A 12726-nucleotide genomic window follows, 5' to 3' on the forward strand; every position below is an offset into this window, starting at 1 on the left:
ACAATTTTCCTATGTAAATTATTGGAACATTAGTAACAGAAAATATGGAATTGTTCAAACCTCCACAAAGGGGGATTTTAAAACTTCTCCTGCCATGTTTCCAGCCAAAACTGGGTTTATAGGTAGAACAAGGATGAATTTAATAATTCCATTACTGAAGCAGCAAAAGGGGTTTGGTGAATTAGTGTTGAACAAGATCATCCTAAATAGGAATGAGTGTTGGCATTCTTAACTAACATGTTGTTCAGACTCCAAATTAGCAGATTTTTAGTAGATCTAAGGTTGCAGTGGAGGAACTGGCTGATGAAAATTTAGATCAATGCTTTCTGTTTTGAGAGGAACTTTCTTTACAGAAAGATAGAAACTGGAAACTTACAAAGCTATATTGGGAGCCTATTTTTAACTATCATTCATTGCATTTTATAGCAATCATTTAGGTAGATATCACTTTGAAAACCACTGATCTATGTAGAAACACTCATTTGTAGAACAGGTTTTCAGAAAACCTGCAAATAAATGTTTTGCATGACTTTGAGATGCTTTTTAGCAGTGGATTTGAAATACTTACCTAGAAAACTAAATAGTAAGGTAGAAATCAATGCAATATTTCTAGGCATCTGTTTGCAGTAGTCTTGTAAAAAAAAAAATACGAGGGTTTCAACAAGCATTTGTAGAGCAAATATTTCAACATTTCATTCCTGTAGTCAGTTTTTTTCCCACATTCATCTGGTTTGCAAGCAAATGTACTGTATCACTGAGCTGGAGCCCCTCTGCTCTGAGCCAGGCTGGCAGAGCTGGGGCTGCTCACCTGGAGAAGGCTCCAGAGAAAGCTCAGAGCCTCTGCCAAGACTTAAAGTGGCTCCAGAAGAGCTGGGGAGGGACTGGGGACAGGACAAGGGGGAATGGCCTTAACATGAGGGAGTCTTATCTTTTCAAAGTAGTTTATCCATAGAATATTTCAATTTTTGAGTAATACTATCTAGTAATTGTGTTGTCTGTTGCATTGGTTATCATTTGAGTAGTTTTTTTACTGCTGATTTTTTGGGAAATCTCTGATGTGATTTGGCAGCATTGGCTGCTATCCACCTGTGTGGGAAACAATCTCCTGTGCCTGTTACTAAGCACTCCCAATTTTCAAAGCCAAATATGGTTTCATTTTTTTCAACTTTTTAACCAAGCTGTTTCATCAGACATGCTTAAAAACTGCCTTTGATTGTTTTTCTTTTAAGAATCCAACAAGTTGAAAGTGCAGAAGATAGAGCCTTGGAACAGCGTTCGTGTCACCTTCAACATCCCCCGGGAAGCTGCCGAGCGGCTGCGAATCCTGGCTCAGAGCAACAACCAGCAGCTCCGAGACCTGGGCATTCTCTCTGTCCAGATTGAGGGTATTTCACTCCAAATCTGCTCCCAAAGCTCAGCTTTAAGTAGATTCAAAAAGTATTTTTGTCTTCTTGGTTAGCGTTGCAAAACCTGGTTTTAGTGAAAAAGATAGGTCAAGGTTTTTATTCTTTCAAGAGTAAAATTTACTAATAATAGAAATGAAAGTTGAAAATGCTCTGGGCAGCAGGAGCCCTCCTGAAAAATCTTTTCTGTACGTTGACCAGGAAAGGACTGGCTGATGTTCTTTCCTTTTTGTTTCATATGAGACTTTCTTTAAGACAAGTTCTCAGTGGATTTCACAGTTATCATATCAGTTCTGGAGAGTTGTTCAGGAGCACCCTTAGAATGAAATCAAGGTCAGATAATGCTTGTCATGACATTTGTTCTTAAAACTGACCTCCAGAAGAGTGATGAGATGTGTAAGTGTCCCAAACTGTGAAATGGAGGTGATGCCTGGGCATCTCTTAAATATCCTTTTGCAAATGTCTGTATTCTGCTTCCCTGTGTCTTCTGCTCACCCAACCTGTGCCTTGCTTTAGGGGAAGGTGCTATCAACTTGGCTTTAGCCCAGAGCAGGAGCCAGGATGTTCGGATCAACGGGCCGCTGGGAGCGAGCGCCGGCATGCGCATGGACACGGGATTCCCCCTGCAGGGGGGGCCAGGTAACTGTGCCCAGGGATTGCCCTGCAGGGGGGGCAAGGTAACTGTGCCCAGGGATTGCCCTGCAGGGGGGGCAAGGTAACTGTGCCCAGGGATTGCCCTGCAGGGCAAGGTAACTGTGCCCAGGGATTGCCTTGCAGGGCAAGGTAACTGTGCTCAGGGATTGCCCTGCAGGGCAAGGTAACTGTGATCAGAGATTGCCCTGCAGGGCAAGGTAACTGTGCCCAGGGATTGCCTTGCAGGGCAAGGTAACTGTGCTCAGGGATTGCCCTGCAGGGCAAGGTAACTGTGCTCAGGGATTGCCCTGCAGGGCAAGGTAACTGTGATCAGAGATTGCCCTGCAGGGCAAGGTAACTGTGCCCAGGGATTGCCTTGCAGGGCAAGGTAACTGTGCTCAGGGATTGCCCTGCAGGGCAAGGTAACTGTGATCAGAGATTGCCCTGCAGGGCAGGGTAACTGTGCCCAGGGATTGCCCTGCAGGGCAAGGTAACTGTGCCCAGGGATTGCCCGGGGGGGCAAGGTAACTGTGCCCAGGGATTGCCCGTGCAGGGCAAGGTAACTGTGCCCAGGGATTGCCCTGCAGGGGGGGCAAGGTAACTGTGCCCAGGGATTGCCATGCAGGGGGGGCAAGGTAACTGTGCCCAGGGATTGCCCTGCAGGGCAAGGTAACTGTGCCCAGGGATTGCCCTGCAGGGGGGGCCAGGTAACTGTGCCCAGGGATTGCCCTGCAGGGCAAGGTAACTGTGCCCAGGGATTGCCCTGCAGGGGGGGCAAGGTAACTGTGCCCAGGGATTGCCCTGCAGGGCAAGGTAACTGTGCCCAGGGATTGCCCTGCAGGGCAAGGTAACTGTGCCCAGGGATTGCCATGCAGGGGGGGCAAGGTAACTGTGCCCAGGGATTGCCCTGCAGGGCAAGGTAACTGTGCCCAGGGATTGCCCTGCAGGACAAGGTAACTGTGCCCAGGGATTGCCATGCAGGGCAAGGTAACTGTGCCCAGGGATTGCCATGCAGGGCAAGGTAACTGTGCCCAGGGATTGCCCTGCAGGGGGGGCAAGGTAACTGTGCTCAGGGATTGCCATGCAGGGCAAGGTAACTGTGCCCAGGGATTGCCATGCAGGGCAAGGTAACTGTGCCCAGGGATTGCCATGCAGGGCAAGGTAACTGTGCCCAGGGATTGCCATGCAGGGGGGGCAAGGTAACTGTGCCCAGGGATTGCCCTGCAGGGCAAGGTAACTGTGCCCAGGGATTGCCCTGCAGGACAAGGTAACTGTGCCCAGGGATTGCCATGCAGGGCAAGGTAACTGTGCCCAGGGATTGCCCTGTAGGGATTTGTATGTTTGCGCTGGGATTGCCAGGCAGGGGGGGCAAGGTAACTGTGCCCAGGGATTGCCCTGCAGGACAAGGTAACTGTGCCCAGGGATTGCCCTGCAGGGCAAGGTAACTGTGCCCAGGGATTGCCCTGCAGGACAAGGTAACTGTGCCCAGGGATTGCCATGCAGGGCAAGGTAACTGTGCCCGGGGATTGCCATGCAGGGCAAGGTAACTGTGCCCAGGGATTGCCCTGCAGGGGGGGCAAGGTAACTGTGCTCAGGGATTGCCCTGCAGGGCAAGGTAACTGTGCCCAGGGATTGCCCTGCAGGGCAAGGTAACTGTGCCCAGGGATTGCCCTGCAGGGGGGGCAAGGTAACTGTGCCCAGGGATTGCCCTGCAGGGGGGGCAAGGTAACTGTGCCCAGGGATTGCCCTGCAGGGGGGGCAAGGTAACTGTGCCCAGGGATTGCCCTGCAGGGGGGGCAAGGTAACTGTGCCCAGGGATTGCCCTGCAGGGCAAGGTAACTGTGCCCAGGGATTGCCCTGCAGGGCAAGGTAACTGTGCCCAGGGATTGCCCTGCAGAGGGGGCAAGGTAACTGTGCCCAGGGATTGCCCTGCAGAGGGGGCAAGATAACTGTGCCCAGGGATTGCCCTGCAAGGGGGGGCAAGGTAACTGTGCCCAGGGATTGCCCTGCAGGGCAAGGTAACTGTGCCCAGGGATTGCCCTGCAGGGCAAGGTAACTGTGCTCAGGGATTGCCCTGCAGGGCAAGGTAACTGTGCCCAGAGATTGCCCTGCAGGGCAAGGTAACTGTGCCCAGGGATTGCCCTGCAGGGCAAGGTAACTGTGCCCAGAGATTGCCCTGCAGGGCAAGGTAACTGTGCCCAGGGATTGCCCTGCAGGACAAGGTGACTGTGCCCAGGGATTGCCCTGCAGGGGGGGTTAAGGCAAATCCCCTCAGGGCTTCTTTGTGACACTTCAGACACTCAAACATTTTCTGCTGGGCTAATGAAGCTCCACTGGTTACAGCAGCTATTGTTTGCAGAATTCTAATTGCCTTGTAAATTAATGTCTGTTCTTGTTCCCTGCTGTCAAACCACCTGTTTTATGTTAATGAATTGTTGGGTGCATTGTGTCCCACAAACATTGGAGTGATTTTGGCAGGACCAGCTGATTTGTTTTCGGGTATTTTGAGGGTGTGGTGATTTGGGGTTTTGTTGGTTTGTTGTTTAATTGGTTTGTGTGGGGTTTTTTACATACAGCCTATTGAAGCAGATAGTTGAGTTGCAGTGAATTCACTTTGAAATATGCACAAATTTTCACAGTGTTCTGCTTGGTTCCCTTTATGGAAAAGTGTACAATAAACTGACTTAGATTAAATACATTAGAATTATGGGAAGGACAGTCATTTAAGGACACTGTCATTTTTACTCTCTTCTTATTTTCTGATAAACTTTAGAGATCTGATTATAAAGAAGGAATTTTTGTGTAAAGGTGTAGTTTATCAACTGTATTTTAGAGCATTGTGTATTCATAAGGAATTTTTAGCTACAAAACTCAGATTTGACAAAGAGATTTTACAAAGAAAACTAGTATCTAATTTATTAGAATATTTGATTCATAAGGCAAAACAAATTACTAATATTTTAGTAAATAGGATTTAAAGCAATTAAACCAGAGCATTTTTGATCAGTTTATCTAAGATACCTTTGTGGCTGTTGAGAAGGAGGAATGGAAAGAACATTTCAACTTTGTCAAAACCTAATTCAACAGTAGTGAAATCTTTGTCCTTAACAAAGACCAAAACATTCAGAGAAAGGCTCTACTCTCCTCTGTGCCCACCGGTGCCTTAATTTCCTGTCTGCAGGTCAACAACACAATAGCAATATAACCAGCAGGGCAACAATAGCAATTTTAGAAACTTACAGCCTGTGGAAGAGAAACTTTGGATTTTTTTCTGTCTTGCCACACCTCAGTTACTTTCTAGTTTCAGATTTTGTAAGGCCTGAGTTACATGGACAGCTTTGATACAATCTTGTCACTTGGTGCTTTCAGTGATAGTTCAGGCTCGAGTTAATTAATGAATCAGTAGTGTTTCCTTTCATACTCTTTTTAAAAATTTGGTGTTAGAGAAAGACCTACAGCATGACTTGAAGTTGTTTGTTTGATACCAGGGGGTCTGAGCTTTCAGACAGAGTGGTGTGTCCTTAGGTTATTTTGGACAAATAATTCTTGAAGTCTAAAGAAATGTTTTACTGACAAATATACTTTTTTCTTGTTGAAAGAAAAATTCTCAAATTCTTCTCTATGTAATTGATAATTGACTTGATAATTTCTATTCTTATTTTTTAAGGTTTAATAAGAATGGGCAATGCTGCAGCTGTTATGATGTCCCAGGGTGGAAATGTGCCCTCCTCTATGGTGGCAAGTGGTGCTAGTGCTGAGCTGCAGCCACGAACACCTCGGCCTTCCTCACAGCCAGGTGGTAAAATTTAGTCATAGTACTGATCTGAAAATGTTCTTAAACTTTGGTTCTTCAGCACCCAGGCATGAGTGTGTGCTCATGAAAGCACTCCAGAGTTGTTCTGGAGAATTTTCCCTGCCTTTCTGGGAGCTACTCTTTCTGTGAAAACCTCCCTTCTCCCTTAATCTGTTAATTTTTTTCTAATCATTTGAGTGCCTTATAAGTCACCACCTTGCTTGGTATTTTGTTCAAATATGTTGAGCAATGGCAAGGGTATTTTTGCACTTGAACTGTCATGACTGAGCTTTATGTTTAGCTGAAGGTAAGAAAGGATTAGTTCAGTGAGGCAGGAATATTTCTAGTGCTCTTTTTCCCCTCTTTTCAGGAAGGGTTGATAGACTGGTAGATTAAGGTTTGGGGGGTTTGGTGGGTGTGAATGTTTAGGGTTTATTCTTCACAGGTTCCCCAGGAAACTGATCATGGCACCAAGCCTGACAGAGTTCAGGGAATGTCTGAATGATGCTCTTAGTCCTGTGGTTTAATTTTAGATGATCCTGCCAGGAGCAGGAATTTGGACTCAATGGTCCTTCCAGCTGAGATACTCTGTGATTCTGCAGTTCTGGGTGTGTAGAAGGCTCACATCATTCTGTAGCATTGTGGGGCTGTTGTGCTTTTTTTTAAAGGATTTAAATTGATAAGACCTGGCTTCTCTGGAATATGAATTTTTATGCAGAGTAAGAAAATGCAAGCAAGCAATTTAGCCTTTGTTGTTTTAGGATGGTTTTGTCTATAGTAGGGGCTTTTTTTCTTAATTATTTTTCTTTGCTATTTTATTAGATGCAATGGACCCACTCTTATCTGGGCTAAATATACAGCAACAAAATCATCCATCTGGATCTTTAGCCCCCCAGCTGCATTCAATGCAGTCAGTTCCTGTAAACAGGCAGATGAACTCAGCCAACTTTCAGCAGCTACAGCAGCAGCAGCAGTTGCAGAACCGGCCTCCCCAGCCACATCAGCAGCCCCAGCAGGGCATCCGACCTTCATTCACCTCACCAGCACAGGTTCCAGTTCCCCCTGGCTGGAACCAGCTTCCTTCTGGAGCACTTCAGCCTCCTCCAACCCAGGGAGCACTGGGTACACTGACAGTAAACCAGGCTTGGAAAAAGGCCTCATTGCCTGGACAGATGCAGCAGCAGCTTCAAGCAAGACCATCTCTAGCAACAGTACAAACTCCTACTCATCCTCCACCTCCATATCCTTTTGGAAGCCAGCAAGCTTCCCAGGCTCACTCAAACTTTCCCCAGATGAGCAATCCTGGCCAGTTTACTGCTCCTCAAATGAAAAGCCTTCAGGGAGGGCCCTCACGGGTTCCTACACCACTACAACAGCCCCACCTGACCAACAAGTCTCCTGCTTCTTCTCCCTCCTCCTTCCAGCAGGGCTCTCCTGCCTCATCTCCAACTGTTAACCAGACACAGCAGCAGCTGGGACCAAGGCCTCCCCAGAGTAGCACTCTTCCCCAGGGATTCCAGCAGCCTGTCACTTCTCCTAGTCGTAATCCTATGGTGCAACAGGGGAATTTGCCCCCCAACTTCATGGTGATGCAGCAGCAAAACCAAGGTCCACAAGGTTTACACCCTGGTTTGGGAGGTAAGAAGTACTGAGACCTTCTTTTATTTTAAAAGGAAAAGAAGCATAAAGTGTCTAGAACTAATGTTGCTGTTAGTTCTGAAAAGATCCTTTATGAGGCAGAATCAACAAATAGATGGAGTATGAGGTGGGTATTGGTGAATGAGCATCAGAATCACTCTGTCTCTGTCCTGCAGTGTCACAGAGATGCCCAAAGGGTCAAGGAGGAGTTGCTGTGTGCATTGCTCTTACTACTGCCAATCCTGTTGACACCTCTTCTGTTGCCTTTAAGCAAGCTTAGGATGTTTAGGGGTTGTGTGGGGATTTTGTTTAGGTTTAGGGTTGTTCTTTCTGGAGGGAAAGGGGAGGAGTTCTTGCCAGAGTGTAAGTAAAACACTTTTTTTCTCTCTTCAGTTTCCTCTGTTACCATTTACATTTTCTACTGGGGAAGTGAGGCATTGTTTTGCATCTTCCTTTCTAAGCTGTGGATGTTTCTTCTTCACCCTGTCTTTGTCACCAGTTTCTTCCCATATAAAGAGGAAAGAGCTATCATTGCCATGCTGTTGTACTCCCTATCCTAAAATTAAGAAGTTAAGGGATATTTTAATTTCTCTTTTGGCTGTGTTGTCTTTAGTTTTCTCTTTGGATCGATGCACTCACTTCTTTTCCTTACTCTCCTAGAGCTCTTCTCTAACAAGGAAGGCATTTCTTTTGTCAGTCCCAGGATCTCTTTTGTGTCCTTGGTGGTTTTTTCCCCTTGAGTCCTTTGTATTTCCATGCAGATTTGTCATGCTTCTCTTTGCTCTCTCATCTTGTTCATCTTCTTCTCAGGTTCTCAGGTCCCATACACCAGTTCTTGCTTAAGCCTTTGAAATATTTCTTTATGTGCTTTTGAAACATGGCCCATATACTTTGTCCACCTACACACACATAAGTACATTCTAGTGTCTTGCATTCTCATGTTGTACATCCAAAATCTGTCCAAGCACTGTAAGGAATTCCTGTTTCTTGGTCTACTGATCTGGACAAGCTTCTTGTTTTCACTGTTTGTACCATGGGTCTCATTTGAATTCAGATGAATTTTCTGTTTCAGGGTTCTCTTGGGATCTGCCAGTGCCCTACACTTGGTGTATCTTATTTTGTCTCCATCTGGAAACAGTTATTCATTATTTATTAGTCACATTTCCCTACAGTTTTGCCTCACCAGCCATACATCCCCTTCAGAAATCTTAGCCATGACCTTTAGCCAGTGTAATCTCCATGCTCTGCTTCCTAACTAAACCTCCTACAAACAAACCTCAATTCTTTTGAGTTAAAAGTCACATTATCAAAATATGTTATTTGGTCATATTGTAGACCTTATTGCTAAATCAACAATCCTGCTTGAGCTGTATGCTCATGTGATTTTAAGACAGGATTCCTTGGTTTCAGCAATGCTATGTTGATCCCACCACTGAGATTTTTGCCTGACTTCTGTGCATGCTCATTCTTTGCTGCAATTTATATGTTCATTTGTCATTATATATCTTTCCATTTTTAAGCCACCTTACATTTAAAGGTTTGGTGTAAATGTATGCATTCAAACACTTTGCATTTCACACAGCTAATTTAGCAAATCAGAATTTATATCAGATTTGGAATAGGCCAAGCTAACACTTTCTTTTTTTCTCAGTTCAAGCATTCCTACATGCAAAACTTCTCTAAAAGTTTAGCAGAACTAAAGCTGGAGTCCAGTGATGTGGTGTTTCAATAAGTCTGTTTCTGTATTTGGTGTTTGGCCTATAGACTTGATTACCTTGAAATATTAATTAAAACCCAAGACCACATAATTAGCAGAAGCAGTAAAATTAGGTGTGCAAGAAAGCTGGAAATGCAGGAGGAATTGAAGTCACATTCTGGCACTGGGTCAGGAAAATAAAGGGAGTGATGGGCAGGGTTGTTCAAAGTCTGAGGCAATGTGTGGACAGTGAGTTAAAAAGAAGTGGGTTCTCTACAATCCATCCATGCTGCTGCTGACATTGGCAGGTAGAGGGGAGGTTTCTCTCTCTGTCCCAGGGCAGCAGTGATATTTGGATGTGCCACAGTGTGGGTGTTGGGCCACATTACAGCCTCAGAGAATTCATTGCTCTTGCAGCAGGAAGAGCAGGGTTACTTGAATGAGCAGCAGGTCTGGATGTGCTGAACTCTGGGGTTCCTCAGCCCACTCTGGGATGAAAAGACCCTTTGAGTGTATGCACACAGCAGCATTGATAAGGAATATGCACCTGGTGTGTCAGAGTTGGTGGCAGAAGCACATCACTGACAAAAATACCAGTTATTTCTGTTTGTGTACATGGAATAAATTAAGGGCAGGCTAAGAGATGCAGTAGAGCAGAAAGCAGCAAACCACATTAATTTCTAGTTTCTAAAAGGTCAAATGTGGACTTTTCATCTTCTCTAGGTAGTAAGTTTTGTACTTAAATTATAGTTTGAAGTTAGTCATAGTAATTGTTAGACAGAATTATTGCACAGGTAAGAACTATAAATGTCTTTGGTGGATTTTGTATATTGGCAAAGAACAGCTTCTGCCTAAGCCTGTCATATGACAGCACAGACTCAAAGGTACTCTCCAATTATAGATTTTGTCTATTTTTTCTTCCCATTTTCCATAGTAACTAATCAGAAAATTCTCACGTTCAGGAATGGCCAAGCGGCTCCCCCCGGGGTTCCCTGCAGGCCAGGCTAACCAGAACTTCCTGCAAGGCCAGGTGCCCTCCACAGCTCCAGGAACAGCAGGCAACAGTGGAGCTCCACAGCTGCAAACCAGCCAGAGCGTGCAGCACACAGGTCTGACTGCTCTGGGGCGGGCCTCAGCTTTTTCCATTTTCCTTTTGTAGCACTCTGTGCCTTTTCCTGTGTCCCAAAGCACTGAACTGCTGGCTGGGGCTGCAGCAGCACTCTGGGTGTAGTGCTGGGTAGAGAAAAGGAAAGCACAAGGCTGCTCATGTGTCTCAAAACCCAGCTGTTATTAATGAGAACTGGGGTCTGGGCTTCAGAAGCAGCTGTTGAGAAATTGAATGGAAGATAGCACTGAAATTTGGAGGCAAGGGGTAAAAAAGATACAGCACAAAAGGAACTTCTTGTCCAGAAAAAAAAAAAAGTGTCATTATCTTAGAAGCAGAATAGAGACATAATCTTGTTTTGCTTTGTTTTACTCCTTCCTTCAAAAATTTCAGAAATCTGCTTAAAGTGTGAAAATGAAATCTTTAATTCACAAATGTCTCCCTCCATTTAAGCACTCAATTATTAGTCTTTTGTCTGGATTATGGATATGTGTGCATTTATTCTTTAACCCATTACAAAGTAATCTCAGGGTTTGAAGCTCATTTTGGTAAGGAATTACTCTGCTGAGTTAGGTGACATTATGGAAGATTTTCAAACTTAGGTGCAGATAACAACTGAAATTTCAAGTTTCTGTTCTGTCTTCTGCAGTGGGATACAGGGGGAGTACCAGTCCAAATGTTTATTTTGAGATGTATAATGTTCTGTTTTGGCAACTAGCATGTATCTATAGCATCAGATTTTGCATCCAAGGACTGCAAATGTATGAGATATGCCAGTTTATTTGAAAAGAGAGGAAAGGAATTTTGGAGTACTCAACATTTAAAGGTGTGAAAACTCCTGTGCCCCTTTCTTACTGGTATTTTCTTTTTATTTTCTTAAGGTGGCCAAGGATCTGGACCTCCTCAAACTCAGCTGCAAGCAGCACATGGCCCACCAAATATGATGCAGACCAATCTAATGGGACTTCATGGAAATATGAACAACCAGCAGGCTGGTGCTAGCGGGGTGCCACAGGTTAACATGGGCAACATGCAGGGACAGCCTCAGCAAGGACCACAGTCCCAGCTAATGGGGATGCATCAGCAAATTGTGTCCTCTCAAGGACAGATGGTGAACATTCAGGCTCAGGGATCACTGAACCCTCAAAACCAGATGATACTTTCTCGAACTCAGCTCATGCCACAAGGCCAAATGATGGTGACACCTCAGAACCAAAATCTTGGTCCCTCTCCCCAGAGGATGACCCCACCCAAACAGATGATTCCCCAGCAGGGACAGCAGATGCTGTCCACCCACAATCAGATGATGGGACCTCAGGGCCAGGTCATGCTACAGCAAAACTCAATGATGGAACAGATGATGACCACTCAGATGCAAGGAAATAAACAGCCTTTTAATACTCAAAATCAGTCCAATGTTATGACGGGGCCAGCTCAACTGATGAGAGGACCAACCCCAAATATGCAAGGAAACATGGTGCAGTTCACTGGGCAGATGATGGCACAGCAAGGCCCTGTGAATGGGAATCCTTCTCAGGTGATGGGAATGCAAGGGCAAGTTTTAAGACCTACTGGACCTGGTCCTCACATCTCTCAGCAACTTGGGGATACTGCAACCACAACAAACAGCGATGGGAACTTGACACAGATGTTACCTGAGGTTCCTGTGCAGCAGCCAAACATGGTGCCTTCTCATATGCAAGGAATGCAAGGAAATAACAATGCTTCAGGGAGTCATTTCTCTGGCCATGGGCTGCCTTTCAATACAGGGTTTAGTGGAACTCCCAATGGGAATCAGGTTTCCTGTGGGCAGAACCCCGTGTTTCCTGTCAATAAAGATGTGACGCTCACGAGCCCGCTCTTGGTTAACCTGCTCCAGAGTGATATCTCAGCAGGGCACTTTGGTGTGAACAACAAACAGAATAACCAGAATGCCAGCAAGCCAAAGAAGAAGAAGCCTCCAAGGAAGAAGAAAAATAATCAACAGCTAGAACAAACAACGTAGGTTTAATATTACAGTGTTTTTTATAAGGGGCATGAAGAAACTCCACAGGCATCTTGTCAATATTTTATCAGCAAGTAATGGGTGAGAAAGGACTTGTATTTTATTCATGTTGTAGCGGTTTCTCTCAAGAGTATGTCATTGGAATGTTTGTTCAAGATTAAAAATAACATACAAATATCCAAACTCAGTTATAAACCCAATTCTACCAGCACTGTTCCTTACCTCTACTGGGTGAAGGAAGTTTAGCATGTGGCCCATGGTGCCACAGCCCTTGGAAGAGGAAGCTGCCTTTTTTAAGCAGCCTGACAGCCACAATCAAAGGGTGGGAAGTATGTTCAGAAGAACTAGAAGCCTCTATATAACATGTGCAGGACAGATTTTGGGGGGTTATTTCCTGAATCATGTGCATTTCTGCCTGGAATTGAGCTGGACTTCTCTCTTAGTTGAAGCTGC

General features: G+C 45.2%; 1 protein-coding gene across 6 annotated transcripts in view; it reads left to right on the top strand.

Annotated features, from left to right (window-relative positions):
• NCOA6 (nuclear receptor coactivator 6) overlaps positions 1-12726 on the top strand; it is a 46595-nt gene that overhangs the window by 13078 nt on the left and 20791 nt on the right. For 5 of the 6 annotated variants that reach the window (XR_008841927.1, XR_008841929.1, XM_056507046.1 and 2 more), the window contains exons 5-10: positions 1230-1385; positions 1920-2042; positions 5704-5832; positions 6652-7467; positions 10126-10272; positions 11150-12269. Coding sequence is in view for 4 of the 6 variants with exons in the window: in XM_056507046.1 (XP_056363021.1) it covers positions 1230-1385; positions 1920-2042; positions 5704-5832; positions 6652-7467; positions 10126-10272; positions 11150-12269 (2491 nt within the window). In the remaining 2 variants the exon portion in view is untranslated. The remainder of the gene's footprint in view (positions 1-1229; positions 1386-1919; positions 2043-5703; positions 5833-6651; positions 7468-10125; positions 10273-11149; positions 12270-12726) is intronic. The other variant, XM_056507048.1, reaches the window with a different exon arrangement.

The sequence above is a fragment of the Oenanthe melanoleuca genome, chromosome 20 (genome assembly GCF_029582105.1).
Source record: "Oenanthe melanoleuca isolate GR-GAL-2019-014 chromosome 20, OMel1.0, whole genome shotgun sequence".
Classification (NCBI taxonomy): domain Eukaryota; kingdom Metazoa; phylum Chordata; class Aves; order Passeriformes; family Muscicapidae; genus Oenanthe; species Oenanthe melanoleuca.